This window comes from Cercospora kikuchii, assembly GCF_019650295.1.
Source record: "Cercospora kikuchii DNA, contig_00005, whole genome shotgun sequence".
Taxonomy (NCBI): domain Eukaryota; kingdom Fungi; phylum Ascomycota; class Dothideomycetes; order Mycosphaerellales; family Mycosphaerellaceae; genus Cercospora; species Cercospora kikuchii.
This window is the reverse complement of record NW_025408586.1, coordinates 2,476,646-2,494,782: the sequence shown is the minus strand read 5'-3', so window position 1 is coordinate 2,494,782 and position 18,137 is coordinate 2,476,646. Positions and strand designations below refer to the sequence as shown.

At 51.8% G+C, this 18,137-nt stretch overlaps 10 protein-coding genes across 11 annotated transcripts; 5 read left to right on the top strand and 5 right to left on the bottom strand.

The window, feature by feature from the left end:
• Nucleotides 1-591: 591 nt before the first annotated feature.
• CKM354_000874400 (Mg-dependent acid phosphatase) lies at nt 592-1,350 on the bottom strand (the record flags this gene model as incomplete). The annotated part of the gene is made up of 2 exons (XM_044804137.1): nt 592-1,131; nt 1,189-1,350. The coding sequence occupies 2 exons, from the start codon at nt 1,348-1,350 to the stop codon at nt 592-594; spliced, it is 702 nt and encodes a 233-aa protein (XP_044660072.1).
• A 2,269-nt stretch (nt 1,351-3,619) lies between these two features.
• CKM354_000874300 (uncharacterized protein) lies at nt 3,620-4,969 on the top strand (the record flags this gene model as incomplete). The annotated part of the gene is made up of 1 exon (XM_044804136.1): nt 3,620-4,969. One exon carries the CDS (start codon nt 3,620-3,622, stop codon nt 4,967-4,969), a length of 1,350 nt encoding a protein of 449 aa, XP_044660071.1.
• Nucleotides 4,970-5,492: 523 nt separating this feature from the next.
• Nucleotides 5,493-6,144, top strand: CKM354_000874200 (uncharacterized protein; the record flags this gene model as incomplete). Of its 2 annotated transcripts, none has more annotated exons than XM_044804134.1 (3): nt 5,493-5,537; nt 5,614-5,956; nt 6,032-6,144. In XM_044804134.1, the coding sequence occupies 3 exons, from the start codon at nt 5,493-5,495 to the stop codon at nt 6,142-6,144; spliced, it is 501 nt and encodes a 166-aa protein (XP_044660069.1). The 2 variants fall into 2 exon arrangements, with proteins under 2 accessions (XP_044660069.1, XP_044660070.1); XM_044804135.1 differs by having other exon boundaries at nt 6,014-6,144.
• Nucleotides 6,145-6,664: 520 nt separating this feature from the next.
• On the top strand, nt 6,665-7,581 carry CKM354_000874100 (uncharacterized protein; the record flags this gene model as incomplete). Its single annotated transcript, XM_044804133.1, has 2 exons — nt 6,665-6,835; nt 6,940-7,581. The coding sequence occupies 2 exons, from the start codon at nt 6,665-6,667 to the stop codon at nt 7,579-7,581; spliced, it is 813 nt and encodes a 270-aa protein (XP_044660068.1).
• Nucleotides 7,582-7,792: 211 nt separating this feature from the next.
• On the top strand, nt 7,793-8,684 carry CKM354_000874000 (uncharacterized protein; the record flags this gene model as incomplete). Its single annotated transcript, XM_044804132.1, has 3 exons — nt 7,793-7,842; nt 7,895-8,021; nt 8,085-8,684. The coding sequence occupies 3 exons, from the start codon at nt 7,793-7,795 to the stop codon at nt 8,682-8,684; spliced, it is 777 nt and encodes a 258-aa protein (XP_044660067.1).
• A 597-nt stretch (nt 8,685-9,281) lies between these two features.
• On the top strand, nt 9,282-10,060 carry CKM354_000873900 (uncharacterized protein; the record flags this gene model as incomplete). Its single annotated transcript, XM_044804131.1, has 4 exons — nt 9,282-9,337; nt 9,395-9,521; nt 9,575-9,663; nt 9,802-10,060. The coding sequence occupies 4 exons, from the start codon at nt 9,282-9,284 to the stop codon at nt 10,058-10,060; spliced, it is 531 nt and encodes a 176-aa protein (XP_044660066.1).
• A 338-nt stretch (nt 10,061-10,398) lies between these two features.
• CKM354_000873800 (uncharacterized protein) lies at nt 10,399-11,534 on the bottom strand (the record flags this gene model as incomplete). The annotated part of the gene is made up of 4 exons (XM_044804130.1): nt 10,399-10,520; nt 10,606-10,981; nt 11,054-11,280; nt 11,339-11,534. The coding sequence occupies 4 exons, from the start codon at nt 11,532-11,534 to the stop codon at nt 10,399-10,401; spliced, it is 921 nt and encodes a 306-aa protein (XP_044660065.1).
• Nucleotides 11,535-12,338: 804 nt separating this feature from the next.
• CKM354_000873700 (1-acylglycerol-3-phosphate O-acyltransferase SLC1) lies at nt 12,339-13,378 on the bottom strand (the record flags this gene model as incomplete). The annotated part of the gene is made up of 2 exons (XM_044804129.1): nt 12,339-12,844; nt 12,943-13,378. 2 exons carry the CDS (start codon nt 13,376-13,378, stop codon nt 12,339-12,341), a joined length of 942 nt encoding a protein of 313 aa, XP_044660064.1.
• A 335-nt stretch (nt 13,379-13,713) lies between these two features.
• Nucleotides 13,714-15,138, bottom strand: CKM354_000873600 (uncharacterized protein; the record flags this gene model as incomplete). The annotated part of the gene is made up of 2 exons (XM_044804128.1): nt 13,714-14,265; nt 14,449-15,138. 2 exons carry the CDS (start codon nt 15,136-15,138, stop codon nt 13,714-13,716), a joined length of 1,242 nt encoding a protein of 413 aa, XP_044660063.1.
• A 1,250-nt stretch (nt 15,139-16,388) lies between these two features.
• CKM354_000873500 (uncharacterized protein) lies at nt 16,389-17,597 on the bottom strand (the record flags this gene model as incomplete). Its single annotated transcript, XM_044804127.1, has 5 exons — nt 16,389-17,040; nt 17,103-17,278; nt 17,333-17,355; nt 17,407-17,434; nt 17,493-17,597. The coding sequence occupies 5 exons, from the start codon at nt 17,595-17,597 to the stop codon at nt 16,389-16,391; spliced, it is 984 nt and encodes a 327-aa protein (XP_044660062.1).
• Nucleotides 17,598-18,137: the final 540 nt, after the last annotated feature.

The window sequence follows — 18,137 nt, the reverse complement described above, 5'->3', positions numbered from 1 at the left end:
GAAAGGGTTGCAGGAATGAATGCATGGATGAGGAAACTAAAAGCTTCCTTTGAGATTCTTCAAAGGCTACATCAGCTTCTTGTGCTTCACTTGCGAAGGGAGCGCGAACGGAAAGGCAATCGGGTTTCTTACTGGCGCATGGATTGACTAGGCATTGCTTTTCTGCCTAATGGAAGGGACGGGATGGTGGTGTTTGCTTCTCTTCGTCTTCTCGAATGCATGGTTGAGCAGATGCATCTTAGGGAGTTTTTCCTTTTGGGGGCGCTTTTGATCGTCGGCGGGTTTGACCTTTCTAGCACTGCACTAAGGTGCTCATGAGTGTAGCGAGTTTCTTCTTTTCTGCTGAGCTTCTATTCGAGAAGTGCCTTATGATATATGATTTGAAATGAAAGATACGAGTAATTTTCGAGTCCTGTTCATGGTCGATTGGCTGCCTCGTCTTTATTTCATCTTGTCTATTTTTCTTTGGATCTATTCGTGAACGTCCGTCGCTGATTTGAAATTGGGTATCATTCCGTCGCTACGCCTGCTCTATTTCACACTTGCGTTGCACTCCTTATCTGTGCCGGTGTCTTTAAGTTTCTGGCACTCTCAGCTCTCCTCTGATGACTCCTCCTCTCCTTCATTTCCATCCTCCTTCTTCATCCTCCCATTCCTCTTCCTCCACAACTCCACTCCTCTATCAATCTCCTTCCGACTCACCCCATCCCTCACCAACTGCATCGTAACCCCAAACTCTTCCACTTCTTTATTCCGACTCTCATCATCGAAAAACAACATCTCCTCATATGGAATTTTCGTCGCGGAATGTAATTTCTTGAAATGTGTTTTCTTACTTCCCGGATAGATTTCGAGGTTGTCGAAGAGGGAGAGTGCTGTGACGGAGTCTGTGGAGGTTGTGGTTGTTGGGACGCGGAGGAGGGAGAGGAGTTGGTTTGCGAGTTTGGGGGCTGATGTTCGGGAGGCGCAGCCTAGGGTTATGTTTTGGGATTTTATGTTGTGGAGGATTGAGGAGACGTCGGGGTAGAAGGAGCAAGTTTCGCCGTAGGCATCGTGGATTATGAGGCCGGGTTCGCTGGAAGAGGAGGATTTTTTGGAGGGTCTGAGGGGTGGGGTTATGTGGGTATCGATCTGTAGAGGTTAGTGGATTTGAGTGTGAGGGTTTGGATGTTGGAGGATTGGACGTACCCAGAATGGCCAGAGGGTGTAGTCGAGGTCGAAGACGATCATGCGGGGGAGTGGAAGCCCATCATTGAAGATTGAGGGTGGATCGAGAGCAGAGGCTGGGAGGGTCATGGGTGTGCCATTGAAGTCTGTGAGGCTGTTGTCGGTTTTGCGTGAGCGACCCATTGTGATGGCTAAGGAGAGAACGAGAAGGCCGAGCAGGAAGTAAAGGAACCGGGAGGTGCTGCTTGAGACTTGCGTCTTCGAGGACGGGGCAGATGATGTGGGAGACGCCAGTGTGGCGGTGGAAGCGATGCAAATCAGATACAGAACATTTCTTCACAAGGCTTCGTGAGGTGTCCTTGAATTGTTACGCTGTCTTCATTCGCTGCACCGAATGATGTCACTGTCCAATAATAAGGTTCAGCCTCATCTGCAGGGTTTCTCGGCAAGCTAGACTTCCCGTCTGCCCGCGACGCGTTCCAGAACAGAGCTCACGCGTCGATCTCATGGCTGGCCTGTTGAGCAGACTCGTCTTTCGCACGCGTGTTGTCACGACCTGGGTCGATTCATTGCCATTGCGAGGCCATGGCCTCCTGCTGCCGATCACCGCACAACCCGGTTGCACCTGTGCATGCCGAAGAAACTATCGAAACAGTCCGACCTGGTTACAGAACAACGTCGCTGCGACAACTAACGGCAGATCGAACGAGCATGAGTTGACGGCGGAGGAGCGAAGGCGTATTGACGAGCTCTGGAAGTCACAAGAGCCACTCGGGGCCATAGCCAAGACTATGAACAAAAGACTCTCTGTGGTCTGGAAACACCTCCTGGGCAGCTCGTCCGGACCTCGACCTTCATTCGAGTGGAGCGACGATGAACACAACAAGCTTCGCGAGCTTCGAGAGCAAGGGTGTAATTACAAAGAAAGTGCCGAGAAGCTTGGACGACCCTATAGGTCCACAAGAAGTTATGTGAATCGGGCTCGCTGCACGTCTGCTGCTGGTCGTACGAATGTATATAGCCTGGAGCGAAGAGATCAGGCAGTGAACCTTCTGAAGGAAGGCCTGAGACCAAATTTGATTGCACAACGCCTTGGAGTTCCGGTGATCGCTGTTGCGCATATGTTGCGAGACCGAAGGCGCATACACAATTGGACGACCGAGGAAGTGGAACAAGTCCTGACTCTCAAAGAAGCAGGTTCGCCCTGGCAGGAAATTCAAGCCGTGTTGTCTGGCCCGAGTGAAAATGCGATCAGAAGTTTATACTCACGCCTCGCCCTCGCTAGACATTGTTCAAGGCCTGCATCAGCAAAATTGGCAAGCGTCAATTGGTCATCTGAGGAGAACGCCAAGCTTCTGAGACTCAGAAACGAGCACAGACTGACATTTCCTCAAATCTGGCGACAAATGCCAGGTCGAAGTGAGACGGCGATCAGATCTAGATATAGTGCCATGGATGCGTCGCTGAAAGGAGGGCTGGCTTACTCCTTAGAGGATTTGGAAAAGATTGCGCGCCTCCGTGCTAAGGGGATGATATGGCGGGAAGTGGCGGCGCACATTCCCGGTCGCACTGTTCACGGAGTCAGGCACGTTTTCAGAAAAGAGTGCCTTAGAAAAGGCTCGGTCGATGAGCGAGGAAACATCAAGTGGCACGGAAAACCCCCGCGCGCGAAGCTTCATGGCCGCCAAAGCGAAGCATAGGAGTTCGGGCTAGAAGCAGCGGACGCCGATATTGCAAGAGGCTTCGTACTGCGAGTGGCGCACTCCATCACGAATTCACCAACAGTGCCATCTTTTCAATAGGATCTAAGCATTCCACAGAGTGCACAGTGTCCATCTGGTTGGTCAAGGCGCATGAAGTTAGACGTGCAGCTCTGGCTCTGGGTCAATGTCTTCGCGTGACATGCGCCGATGTTGATACGCACACCAAGCTCCTCCTCACCTCTGCGTCGGTTGCCATTTCTTCAACACCACCGATTCGATCATTAACACAATTGTGCTTCGACACGAACCGACCGTCCCGCCGTTGTCAATGATCCAGCTGATCTTGCCTTGTCGGCGAGTATCCGCATGATGCGAGGGCATTCAATTTGTGGTATTAGTAAGCCAGAGACATATCTCAGCTTCTGGAGCTGAGGCGATGCAGTCGCGAGGATGCTAGCTGCAGTGTATGCTCCTGAACAGACACCGTTTTGTCTTACCGGATTCTCTACAGTCTATATCATGTGTGACACCCTATAATCTTGAGCGTCTCTGCTTTACGTATCCCGTTAGATAGACGCGCCAAAAACAATGTAGTATATATATAGAAGACAGCAAATGAGTACAAATGTGAAGACATTCACTTGGCGCCCGGTGCAGGGACTGGCATGACGTAGAGGATAACATTTCGCGTCTTGCGAAGCTCTTTCACGCGAAGACAAGGCGTCTCCCACCTCATTCTACCGCCCACGATGGGCGACCTTCACTGCCATATCACGACATTCAACGCTGGTCGTGAAGAAATCCATACCGACTACTTTGCGTCCTCCCTCTATTCCAGCTTCAAGACCGGCATCATCCCCCCCGATCTGATCGTACTGGCTCTGCAGGAAATCGCACCTATCGGTTTCAGCTTCCTCGGCGGCTCCCTTCTCACGCCCTACTTCGGTCGTTTTGCCGAAGCAGTCTATCGCGCGACGCAGTGGCGATTTGGACAAGATGTGGACTATGAGCATGTGCTTACGCGCAATGTCGGCATGACCGGTATCATGGTCTTCGCGAGACACGGGATAAGAGATAGCATACGATGGGCAGAGGAGGCCGGAACTGGAGTGGGGTTGTGGGAGATGGGAAACAAAGGCGCGGTCGGAGTCAGGCTTGGACTGGAAGACGACGTTGTAGTGACATTCGTGGCAGCACACCTGGCGCCTATGGAAGAGGCATGGCAGAGGAGGAACGAGGATTGGCAGAATATCTGCAAGACTCTTGTCTTTGAGCCTGTAGACTCAAGACGGCGCGAAGGACTTCCACAATCGACAGCAGACGAGCAGGACCGGCTTTTGTCGAACGAGCAAGGGCAAGCAGAGCGACCACAATCAGCAGATCGCCATGATCTGTTCACGCCCGCCTCACATATTTTCTTCGCAGGTGACCTCAATTACCGCACAGCAGATCAGCACCCAGACTTCCAGGACTTCGAGGGATGGCCACAGCCAATGTCAACAGAATCGGACCCCACTCACTACAGCCAGCTCCTCAAGAAGGATCAGCTATCGAGAGAGCTACGTGGTGGACGTACCTTACATGGGTTCTCCGAAGCTCCAATTGACTTTCCACCGACGTACAAGTACAGCTCCAAAGCAATGCAGGTGGCAAGGCAGACCGCCCAACAGCTCGAAGCTGCGAAGAACAAGGATGAGAATTTTCCAGGTCTCGAACTGGATAGTACAGTCGAGCAGGTGTGGCTATGGGCGAAGCACAGAATTCCATCCTGGTGCGACCGGATCCTTTTTTCAGCTGAAGCCCCACCTAAGGTTCAGTCGTACAATGCCCTGCCAATACAGCCCACGAGTGACCACAGGCCTGTGGCGTTGAGCTTTTCGATTCCGAAGAAACCTGCGGTGTTCTCGCCGCAGTCTGCGCCTTTCAGGATTGACAGCGACTGGAAGGCTCGACGAGCTTGGGCACGGAGGTACGAGCTGGTTGTGGGGCTTGGCGCATATCTGACCCTCACTGGACAAGGCGAAGCCCTGCTGGCTGGCACTGTGGTTGGCGTCGTTGGTGGTTACTTTGTTTTGGTGGCGCTACTTGGTAACGTCTGACGAATTAATGCACTTCAGGAGGAGGAATAAGGAACCAGGCCTAGATTTGACGAGCTCATGAATCCGAGAGAGATCCGGTCACAGTCCCAATTATCTGAAAACGACGTAATAATTACAAGGCTTGCGATGAGCACTTTCAGACGCATTCTGCATCACTGCCTCTGGGAACCACCAGCTTGTCGCAAATCTGTCAGCCGGGGAAACCCACTGCTCAACAGTATACGGCTAGCGCAACTAGCACATGAGAAACTACCACAATAAGCCTTGGAATTCTACGCGACTGTCACACCATTGGCACGACTTGCAACATCCGCACTACTTACCGAGTACGGCAACTTGCGGGTCCTATGTTCTGCCCTTCGCGTGCAATCGACGATCTCCGCGGAACCGGATACAAATGCAGCGCGACCAACGAAGCAAGGAAGAGGAGCACACGTTCCCGACCCGCATAAGATTAGTGAGCACCTAGAAGGAAACAAATAGACCTCAACGCACAGAAGAACTCTTTTCTTCACACTACAAGATGCCGCAACGAATGGGAGTCATCGGACTTAGACCCGTAGGTAGGGTATGCACTCCACCTCTCACCCCTTACCCACTTACTTCCAGCTAGGGTTTCGGCGGCTAAGAAAGCTTTCTTGCAGGCCATAGCAACAAGGCTTTCTACACATCCCAAGCTCAGACCACCTCTTGTTGTTCTCAACCATACGACGAAAGAAGCTGAAGATTTTGCTTTTCAACATGAAAATTCGAAAGCTACTTCTGCTTTGACGTTGGTCGTGCGCAATGCGGACATTATTTGGCTTTGTCTTGATGATGAAGAGGAACTCAACGCTGTGTTCCAAGTTTCGCTGGGAAGTGACGTGCAGGGGAAAGTGTTTATTGTTGTAGCTGATGAAGAGAAGCCCTCGGCTGAGGAGAAAAGGAGCAGAGAGGTGCTGGTAAAGCATGTGCAAGCAAAGGGAGCGCAGCTCGTGTCTCTGCAAGGTGAGCCTTTTTTGCTGCTGACTCTAACTCGCAGAGCAGGTGATTGACCAGTATTAGTTGCTGATCAGATGGAAGGGAACGCAAGTCTCCAAGCCGGGTGCACACTTTCGGGCGCTCCTGCAGCCGTGGACCGTGTGAGCACTTTCGTTCGAGACACTTTTGTCAACATCACCATCGCGCCTCTCTGATTGGATGTTCAACGAATCCTGCATTCCGATAAGAGAAAAGGGCGATTTCTGAAGATAGCACTCGATCAGCAGAACGAATCGATGCGTCGCTGGCATGATGGTGACGAATATGTTCTAACTCGCACGCTCACCCTGAGGGTCGGGCAGTTTGTACGTCGACGCATATCAGGTGTGCTGCGTCGCCGCAGTGGACCACAAGGCTTAACATGAGCGCACAGGTCTCTTGGATAACAGCACCAAAAACCACATTCCATGTTCGCTATGAGCGAGCTTTCGATATGATTCAAAACATGGGCTGCGACAATCACGTGAAATCGTGTTTGCTGATTCACTCCCTGCAGTCTTTCGCCCTCCGCATTCAGTATCACTACCCTCTCACCTACTCATCTAGGCTGTGCACTTCGAGCATCATCCATACTGCATCGACTGATTCCTACAGCTTCCCAATCTTACACTTCCCGGACCAGCATCGGTGCCTCGACCCAGAGAAGAACTTCTGAGTTGGCTCGCAAAAGCGATCATGCTGTCCAAAGACTCGCGCATGTTGCTGGACAGCATCACAGGATTGTTCGGCGACAGTACCTATTCGGATGCCACAATCCAGTGTGGCGAGCGCAAATGGCGAATCCACAAAGCAGTGGTGTGCTCTCAGTGCGACTTCTTCAAGGTAGCGTTCGACGGCCGTTTCAAGGTATGCTCTACTCGAGTCTGGCATATGTAATTGTCATACAACTTGCTTGAGCGGACACAATCTGGCTCAAGATTGTTTCGAAAAACTGACCCGACTTGTTACAGGAGGGTTCAAATAACATTATTACACTGAAGGAGGACTACCCGAATGCGGTAGCTGCAATGCTTCGCTTCCTCTACTCTACCGACTATGATGACACCGCTCACAACGACAACGCCGAGAGCGACTGGCACGCTCTTGCGATGAATGTCCATGTGCATGCTATCAGCGACAAGTATGGTCTGCCGGCACTGTCGAAACTCGCGCTGTTCAAATTCGACGTTCTCCTCACACAGCAAGGTTGTGATGCACCAGGCTTTCTCCAGGCCATCATCGCAGTCTATTTCGAAGACGAGGATCGCAAAGAACCACTGCGACGGTCTTTGATGGCTTGTGTTCTGAGCAGCGGCAAACCTCTGCTCGCTCGCGAGAACTTCCAAACGGTCGCAAAGGGTGTACCAGCTTTCGCTGTTGCGCTGGTCTCCGAAGCCTTTCAGCTCGGGTTGACTAAGGAGCTGCAGCTGAGCAGGTCCAATTCAACATATCGCTGTCCGGCATGCGGCATTGCGTTCACAGTGGAAATGTCCTTGTCCGAGATACAACAGGCAGTGCGCTATATCTGTTGCCCAAGTTGCGCTACGCATCGGCATCGCATTTCCACATGGGAGGCCAACTACAAGATCAATCGGGAAAGTGGTGGTACTTGAGCAAGCTGGACGTATGGCACGGATCAACAGAATTTACTCACCTGGGTCCCGGTTGTCGGTGTGAAGTGAGGTGAAAACGGCAAGAGCACTGCGCCCATCAGTCCCTGACACATTAGCGCGGCACTAGCGTGGCAACTGCAGGTTAATTCGCGTACACCTTTTTCTATTCCGCTCTACTCTTACGCACCATTGCCGCTCCACCCACATCAACATGGCAGTCGCTAAGGAAACCCAAGCAGCCCTCGCCAATATCATGTCTGGGTAGGCGGAATCAAACTGAAGCATGGAATCAGCGACGGCTAACAGCTTCCAGGCTCTTCGGCGACTCGAAGTTTTCCGACTTGACGATCGAATGTGACGGCCGCAAGTGGGCGGTGCACCGCAACATCATCTGCGCGCAAAATGATTACTTCATGAAAGCTTGCGATGGGCCATTCAAGGTAGGTTGCTGTCTGCACTCTGCACTCTGCATGAGCAGCCTCTCAGCCGCTGATTCGGTACAGGAGTCGGGCAAGAAGCACATTATGCTGCACGAAGACTCCCCAGAGGCTGTAAACGCCATGCTTCGATACTTCTACAAAGGCGACTACGAGACGGACACGTACGAGGGCAGTAGCTCGAACGAGCTCGACCTACACATCTCAGTGTACATTGCAGCCGACAAGTACGGAGTCTCAAAACTTGCGGAACTCGCGATGCGCAAATTCAGGGGCAGCGCGAAGGCTGACTCCGCTGCGTTCGCCCGAGTCGCTGAGCAGCTTTGGATCACGGATGATAAGCCAGAACCATTCAAGATTGCTGTGTGCGAGATTATCCGGGACAATGGACATCTCCTCCAACGTGGCTCAGAGTCCGAGCTTGCAGCAATCGTCAGGAAAACTCCAGCCCTTGCTGCAGAGTTATGCGTCACCTTAGCCGAGGCTGCTTGCGAGCAGCTTTACCCATGCCCGTCGTGTTACATGCCGCGCCGTTTGGCCGAGCCCTGCGTGACAGAGAAACAGGTTTATGTTTGCGCCGGTTGCGGTGGGAAGAACTATTGGAAAGTTATCAAGAAGGCTCAATTCTCGCTCCAGTCTGTGGATAAGACGTTTGAGAAGGCTTAAAGAGCCTCGACAAGGTCCGATATTGCCGTTGGGCTCGCGTTATCCTAGCTCCTAGCTTCAAGTCAGGACCGCTGAATTGTGTCACGCTACTCTCCTCGAAATCCTCAATGCTTGTTCTGCTAATACTGAAGAATACCAGTGCACAAGTGGGAGCTGCGGCTCAGGTCATGCTTACTGATCAGTGTAATCACGACTGCTACGAGCTTGCGCGGCACTGCACTTGAGAGCAATAAGTGTCGGACTGGTCTTTGGAGTGCTTATGTTCGCGGACAAGGTACAGAGCACTGAACATACCACTTCCGACCAAAAAGGGAAAACATGATTAAAGTAGCTTGCATTTGGAGGCAGGTCTTCAGTATCACGCTACACTGCGGCGATCCGCATACTATTAAGACCATACTGAAGCGACTGTGATGGCTATGTCCGCTTTCATCTACTCCTCCAGCTTTCACCACCCCTGACTTTGCAGCGATTCGTTTGCTGCTTCGGTACTTGCCCATGCTCCTATCAGGCTTCCTTTTCCTATGTGCATTCCAGACATCCTGCTTACGCTTCTGGGCCGCTGATTCTCTTGACACTGAAGCTTTACGGCAGATCATGTCCACCTCCGACTGCGCGACGGTGCTCAAGAGGCACAAGACTACCATATCCAAGTGAGCACTCTAGGTTCGAGTGCGGCCTTTCCAGATCACATAATTGATTCCAATCAGGCTATTCGGCGACACTCGCTGGACGGACCTCGAGATCTACTGCAATGGTCACAGCTGGAAAGTTCATCGCAACATTGTGTGTTCGCAGAGTGCGTTCTTCGAGAAGGCAGTAGAAGGTCGCTTCATGGTATGCTCAGCGACCTCCTACCTCAAGTCCGGAAATTGACGACTGTATGACAGGAGGCCACTACTGGCGTGGTAGACCTGCCCGACGATGATGCACATGCGGTCCAAGCACTGCTCGGGTACTACTACTGCGGCGGATATCAGTATCAGGAGATGATCAATTCCCTAGGCGCTATGGAGAAGAATCCATGATCTCCACTTGCTTTGGCGGTTGTGGTTCACAATATTGCCGAAAAGTTCGATGCGTTACCTCTGATGGAGCTGACGAATGTCGCGTTCAGGGAACTGTTGCCAAAGAAGTGGCGATCCCAAGGCCTCGTGGATGCTGTCAAGGCAATCTACGCAACGTCCACAGCCACCAAAGTTGGGATGCGGCTTCGCGCTGGCGACATTTTGCTCAACAACTACAGCAAGTTCAAGGATGGCGAAGCGTTCGAGAATCGTCAAGCGGTATTCCAGGGTGCAGAGTTCGTTACCGAAGTTCTCCATCGTCAGATGAACGAGAGGTATTGGACGGGTATGCTTCATACAACTGTGTGATGTGTGCGAAATGCGCAATCGTGAGGATGCAGGACAAGAAGAGGATTCAGATCGTCGAGCGATATTGTGTTCAGTGTGGAACACGTCTGTCGAAGGATGCGAAGATCGGACTTCGGAGAGCCAACGCGAGGAAGAAGCGGCGGCGATCGAAGCGAACAAGCGTGTCTGAAGTTGCACGATAATGTAAGGTGGCACCGCGGTTACGAAATGGAGGCTTCTACTTGGACTGCTCGGCGTGACTCGATGAGCAATTGTGAGGTCCGTTAGATCGCTTGAATATCAGCGGCACAATGTAACAGTACAACGGCCTTTGAGCTCATAGGGTAAGATTAGATTGTTCAGTATGGATGGAAGCCTCCGTCAACAGCGACGATCTTCCTCGTCACATAGCCTGTATTGACCATCCACATGACCGTCTCAGCGATCTCTTCTGGTCTTCCAAGTCTCCCGACAGGTATCTCTATTAACGCGAATGAAGTCAGCATGCAAAGACTCATTCTGCAAACATCCTCTGCTTGCAAAATCAAGAAACAACAAGTACTTACTCTCTTTCAACCCCTCTGTCCCCTTCGCCCCAGCCGGTAGCATTGCCGTATCCTCAATCAGTGCCGGTGCAATCGCATTTACCGTGATGCCTTTCTTCGCCACATTTCCTCCCAGCCAGTGCACAAAGCCATGCAAAGCACTCTTGCTGCTTGCATAATGCGGCCCCACTACTCCACCGTTCAAAGCCGCAACGCTCGAGTTGAAGATGATTCTTCCCCAACCTTGGTTTTCCATATGTGACAGACAAAGTTGAGCCAGAAGGAACGGTGATCCAGCGTTTATGCGCCACGTGCTTTCGAATGTCTCGATTGAGGCATCGGATAGGTTGGAGACGTTGCTCAGGTTACTCGTTGTGCCAGCATTGTTGAAGAGGACCTGTTGATTATCTCGTCAGCATAGGCAATCCGTCCCAGCGGTTCCAATAAAATTCAAAGACGAGACACTCACATCGATGCCCGTACCCAAACCTTCCACAACCTCCTTATGCAACTTTCTCACCTCATCAAAATTCCCCAAATCTGCTTGGAAAAGTGCAACATCAATCACCTCTGGTACGACTTCGCTGATCGCCTGTATCAAACTCTCCTGGGCTTCACCCGAAGCAGAATTGAAGTGCAGAGCGAGATTGTACTTTCCTGTGCGGGCAAAGGCCACGGCTGTGGCTTTTCCAATGCCTTGAACAAGAGGATATCGTTAGCAAGGGAAAAAAGAGAAAAGAGGAACACGACTCACCTCCTGTAGCACCTGTAATAAGCACAAGACGATTGCTCTTCGTATCAGCAATACTGGTGCTTGTCCGTGGACCACTGGAGACGGAGCTATGCTTGTCTGGGGAACTTAGAGCAGCGGAATTGCGGTTTGAGCCAGGGCCGATCTGAGAGCTTCGACGATTTGCTGTCTGGTAGGAAGTTGGCCGTGAGGACGCCATGTTTGATTGCTCTTGAGCTATTTGCCAACTTTGGTTGAGACTCTTCTCACGTCGGAGACGTCTGAATATAGTACTGCAGGGTTGAGTGGTGGGTTGGACGGAGTCGACGAAGGCCTTGGCTAAGTCCCGCCTGTGTGGTCGACCACAGCTACGGGTCGTATAATCAATGCATACGATCGAAGATAGCTCAAGGAAAGAAAGTACATCTATGATTCCAATACCTCAAGCTGCCGATTGACGTCATGAGGAAGCTAGTCAGAGCTCTGAGGGGTCGTTTGTAATGATCGATCTTACCATATGCTGTTGAGATCTGTTCGTGGCTACATGAAGTCGTAGTTCTCGTCTTGCTCTCAGATCATGCGAGTGCCTTCGCTGACTGTATTCCTGGGCTTGATACCGCAGCACCAAGCGAACCAAAGTGGCCTTTTCGCTGACGGGTGAAGCCTCCGTTCATACCAGTCCTTCCCGCTGCACTCACGATATGAGGCAGATTGGCGCCGCCAGCTGCCAACGTCCTAGCGGAGACACGCACGATCTGCTCTCGATCCTGTACATGTCTTATAGAACCAATGTTGGAAGCTCGAGACTTCGCCGGAGACCAGGTTTCGGAGAGTTGATCGTGCAGGTGGTCTCCAAAATCTCCGCTCGAGTGGTATCGTGTAGAGCCAAAGCACCAACAGTACAATCGTGTCCCCTCTCGCATCTTCTCCAAATGAGCTGTGGAAATTTGTAGTTGACGTCCTCGGGCATGGAGAGTGCAATAGCTGATAAAGTCGGGTTCCAGGCGTGCTGCAGAATCTTCATCTATGCAGCAGCATTCATGACCTTCCTCTCTGTCGCCTTTCCATTCTGAGTGGCCGTCGAATGACCCTGTCCAGCTTCTTGCTTGTTCACCGCAACACCCTGCTTCTGCACCTGTTCATGCAAAGCCTTCAATTCTTTCAACATCTTTTCTCTCGTCTCCTCCAAGATCGCATCCACGTCTTCCCTCGTCTTGCCCTTCGTGCTAATTGCGTCCAAGACCTTCACAGGAATGACACCAGACCTGAATCTCTTCCTCTTGACATTCAACACATTGCTGTAATTTGCGACCACAACAGGCACAATCGGAACCTGCGCCTGGATCGCAAGGTGGAAAGCTCCCTTCTTGAACTGAAGAAGATCGGGGTGCTCGTAGTAGGATCTTGTGCCTTCAGGGAAGATGTATACGCTCTGTTTTGCGGATTGCATTTGTTTCGCTGTATCGTCGAAAGCGGCAAAGGCTTGCGCTCGGGATTTGCGTTCGATAAAGACAGTCTTCGAGAGGGCCACTATACAATCGCGAATGTTAGCCCCAGGTTTCCCAAGACCTAAAAGATCTTCCCCCCTATAGTCTGCAGGAGCGATTGCGCGAGAGGGAAGAGCATACTGAACCACCCCAAAAATGGCCACCACTTCAAACTCGCCTTAGCCGTCACAGAGCAATATCTAGGAAAGATATGCCCAAGGACCAAAACATCCAACTCAGTCTGATGGTTTCCCACAAAGACTGCAGGTCGTGTAGTTCCCAGCACATCCTTCTCATCCTGCACATCAAACCACACGCCCGTGAACAGCAACATCGTCCACTTGAACGCCCGCGCTGTGGTCCACTGTCCTAGCCCACCATACCCAACAAGCGACAGAAGTGCAGAAGCAAGCGTTCCATATGTCGCGCAAATAAACAACGCGACAAAAGACGCAATACTGCGGCCATAGAATTCGAGGATGGGCATGTTGAACTGCCGGCCGAGGAAGTTGAGGGCGTGGATGAGGAGGGTGAGGACGGTGGCGGAGGAGGAGAGCCAGAAGAGGAAGGACGACATGGTGGGCGGTGCGCTCTTATTGTCGTCGTTCCATGCGAGGGAGAGGTGTCGGTGGTGTCGGTGTGAGAAAGAGCGAAAGATGGAGCAAAAGATGGGTGAGGTGGGGTTGGGGAATTTCGGCCGAATTTCAGCATCACATGCTCCAACAAGCTGTCATCGGGAAAAAGTAAAGTTGCGTAGCAGGAGAGTTCCAGCGTGGAGACATGCAGGGGAGATCTGGAAATTCTCCGTGATGAAACTGTCGTGGTATGTCTAATGTACATGTTGAGGTCGAACAGTGGAAGTATGCTTCAATGGTCTGCCTCTGACCAGGCCTCAGATGGAAATGTACAGCTTTACTCAACACTCGTGGGAATCTTAACCATGCCTCTCTTGCGGTCCTCATGTGGCATACCATAGCGGGCACCAACACCTTCTCTCGACCTGCCGTTCTTTCCAACCTTCTCCGCGCTGATATCTTGAAACTTGAAATCCCATCTCCGGGTCGACACAATCCTCTGAGTCCGCTCTTCCCATGCTGCCTTCTTCGCCTCCGCCTTCTCCTTTGCAGCTCTCGCTGCCTCGTCACGTTGTTGCTGGTTGGCCCACCGTTCAGACCTGCTCACGCCAGCCAGGTGCTCCTTCTCGAGAGTGACGAGCTCCGGATGAGGAATACGCTTATCTGCGGGCAGAAGCTTGTCATGGAAAGCTTTGGCAGCATCCTCACGCGTGAACTGACGCGATTCGGAAACTGGTACAAAGAGTTGTTGCCGTGTGGCTGGATGCACAGGAAGGTCATTGACTGTCTCGTGCTCGTAGATCTGCTGTCTGGGGTCGTTGGGCTTGTATGGCGTCTGTGGGAGCATACCCAAGACGGCGTCATTGTATGCCTTGGCCAGTGGTTTATTCTATGCAGATCATTAGCAATGAGCTCATCTGACAATGCCGAAAAGTATGGTATGTTCGTCTCAACAATCAGATAGGAGCGAAATGTTGTTAACCATGTAGGTGTCTTCAAGACTAATCGAATTTTTTGCAATCATCATAGAAGTGACAGGCGCAGTGCAGGAAATAAATGGTCGTGAACTCACCTCAGCTTGCCATCGCTTTTCGATGCTCTTCAGACGCACCACGGCGCCGACTCTCCTCAAGTCAATGCCAAAGGCAGCGCTGACAGTTGAAATATCCACGCCGGCAGCCACGACTTGTCGGTAGATCTCTTCTCGCAGCTCTTCAGACAGCACACTCTGCGATCGGAAGTTCTGGTTGAGAGGGAACGGCCTCATGTCGCTCGGTCTCTCCTTGGGTAACCCACTCCGTGACTCGATTTCAGCTTTCGCGGCTCGTTGTGCATCTCTTTTCGCCTTGTTGGCGGTGATTTCATCTTCGTCCAATCCTTTCTGCCTTTCCTTGCGCTGGATTTCTTCCTCCTCTCCGACGGGCGGGACGTCGATCTCTGCCTCCAGAGCTGGTGGTGAAGGCCCGCCGCGCTGAGCATTATCCCGTCCTCTTCTTGAACGGAGGAGGTTGCCGTACTTGTCGTACGCGCTCATATAATTCGTGCTGCCCGGTAGAGGATCGCGAAAAGCTTTTCCAGGCCCATTGAGCCATTCCCACATGTTACGGCGTAGTTTCGTGGCCTTGGATTTGGGATGAAAGTCGCGCTTCTGCTGCGATGGAACCGCGACAGATGTGCCTTCAGGGAGGCCGGAGGGCCGCGTGCGGAAGCATTGACATGTCGACCGAGTCGTCAGTCGATGAGACTGTATTCGTGGAGGCATTGGCGATTATGACAGCAAGAATGTGCTGCGTGGTCGTGTGCAAGTCGATGCAGGTCAAAAGTCGGGATGCACTTCAAGAAAGGTCCATGCCTGAGGCCTCACCTCCGTGCCCACTCCGCTCCGCTTCGATGCGCGCTCACAGCAGCAAACATTCCTTTGTTGACCTCATCTCCTGACCTCACCTCCGCATTAGATAGCTTCACCAACCTGGATATTGAATAACTGAAGTCTTCAGAATCGCATTGTATCGCTCTCGGCACTTTCCTCCATCGCAAATTTTTGGGCCCGCTGTATACCAACTAATTCTTGGATTGTATATTCTGCTCCAACAACTTCTCACTCAAACATACCGACTACCTCGGTGCATTGAAGACGATGTTGCTGCCCAATGGCTGAGTTGTCTGCAAAATTGTACGGTCGCTGTGGTTGAAACGTGGAAAGGGACGATGGCAAAATTCGACACTTTCTGCTGCATAACACCACCACAACACAACAACATATCAAAACATAACAACAACGACGTGAGCCTTCCACGAGTATACTATTATGCCTCAGTAACGTTCAAACGATCGTCCCGAGCTCGCTGGACCCCTCAGCCGCTTCCCTTGCTGCGAATCTTCGCTGCCGCCAAGACCCGATCAAAAATCATAAACATTCACCTCAGATACCAGCAACATGCAACAACAACAGCAAAAAGAGATCACCAGCGATGAAGCTGACCCGATTTGAACGGATGACCTTCTGGAGGTTCCAGTGACTGGAATCAGACGCGCTACCGCTGCGCCACAGCTCCTGGCTCTTGATGAAGGGGATGTGATGGAGTCAAAATATGAATGCTATCCAAAGTTTCCAGGTGGGTCCGGCAATCTTGCTGGATGACTCTGCCGACTTTCCACACATTCGCCGAACTACTTCCCAGTATTCTGCTAGTAGCCAGTCTGCTCTCCATCACTGCACTGAGTCTAAATGCATGCATGCTCACCTTGTACTGCACACTTGTGACGATGTGTTCCGAAGTTGTTGCGTGATGAGCTTGAACCCAGTACAAGGCGTGGCCTCTCCCTCCCCTGCGAGACCAGCGACATGTCAAGCTACAGCACGGCATATTGTCAGGCGCACAATGATTACTTACGTTGGTAGCATGCAGTCGTCGGCCAGTAAGAAGCTCATTCGTTCACTCATGTCTAACGCTAAAATAGCAATTCATGATCCTCATCCCATGCCATCATGCCTGACAGTCGATTGACCAATCAATGCTCCTTCAACCACTTCAACAGCTGTTGGAAAGCATCTTTCTGCTTCTCCTTGATATCTGCCTCCTCATAATCTCCCAGAACAGCGAACCCATGCGGCACACCTGGGAAGACTTTCACTTCATGCTCCACGTTTTTCTCCTGCAGCTTCTTCACGCCCGCATCTCTCACAACATCAGGAAATAGCGTATCATCCTCCACAGCCACGATCGAAAGAGGAACTTTGCAATTCTCCAAGTCCTTCGCCGTGATCTGCGTGCCGTGGGCAATAGCTCCAACCTTAATTGCAGGTCCTTTCTTCGCCATGCCCTCTTCGGCTTCGGTGTCGGGTTGTCGCTGTCCAGCTGCAACGTCTGCGTATAGCTCTGATCCCAGAAGTAAGACATATTTCGCGCCGAAGCAGTATCCCACAGCGTAAATTCCTCCTCCGTGAGCCACGGCGTCGGCGAACTCCTCCTTAATGCCATCGATAGCCTTCTGCAATATTGGAAGTACTTTCTCAGGAGTATGACGAGCGAGCCACATATCGATGGTGAAGGACTTCGCGACGGAGGCGATGCCGAGCTTTACTTGTTCGATTAAGCTCGGTTCAGGTTCGGACGGCGTAGTGGTCGTATGGGAGACGGAGGAAGCAGGATCGCCAGCGAATCTGTTTGGAGTAATACTGTTAGCGAGGGCTGTTCCCATTACCAGTATTTTTATTTGACTCACTGATCTGGCATGGCGACCAAAAAGCCTTCGGCGGCGAACTTGTCTGCCTGGATCTGGTTGTTGGCGGAGTGGATACCGGTACCGCCAGTTAGGAGCAGGAGCAGCTTCGAAGGCAAGTGTGGGTAGTCGGCTGGTTTTGCGATATACGTCTCGACATCGTTGAACTTGGCGATCTCCTGCAAAAGGTCTCAGCTCTTGTTGCTGCACGTGTTGCTTGTACCTTGCCGTACGCCTGTGGGTTGCTCGCCCGATGCTGTACTCTATCAGCTCTTGATCTTTTCTTCGTCGGCATCGGGATATGTACGAGTAGGTCGGTCGGTGGTGCAATGCTCCTGCAAAGGTCTCCATTCAGCTCATGTGCTGGCTGCTTCGCTTTGAAGATGATCGTACTCCCATGCTTGCGGCGCCTTGGTCGGGCTTGCTGTCCCCAGGCGCTGCACTAGCCTCCTGAGCATCGCTCTCCGGGGCTCTCGTTGCTACATCTTCGTCGGCCATGTTGCTTGGAGTTTGGATGTGATATTGGCTTGTTGATACGTCTCGCAGGCACGTTGCTGGGGGAAGGGACAAGGCGGCATGTGAACGTCAGCGGGGCAGATTCTCGGCAATATGACTCGCTGAGAGCATACGCACGCTAGCTCATGTCCTTGCTTCGTGCATGAAAGGGCGACGAAAGCGCGCTTTGCGGGAGAAGATCTGCCACTTCACTTCATCCTTCACGTCACGTCTGTCTTGCTTCGTCCTCCGCCCACAACATACACACCATTACTGCCTGTACTTTATTTCTACCTGAACGCATACTTCAAGAGTCCTGGGTACATTTCAGCAAGACCCAAAATTGGCTCGAGCACATGCAAAATTCATGATGTCCTCAAATCCGAGTGCAATTGTAAAAAAGGAGATGCTATGTGCGGATTTATGACCGATCAATGCTGAGTACTCATGGTGCCAAATGTCTGATGCAGCTGCAGAAAAAAAGTGCAAAAGCGCAAAAGGCTTCGGACCACGACTGTGCCAGCACACGTCACGACCTACCAC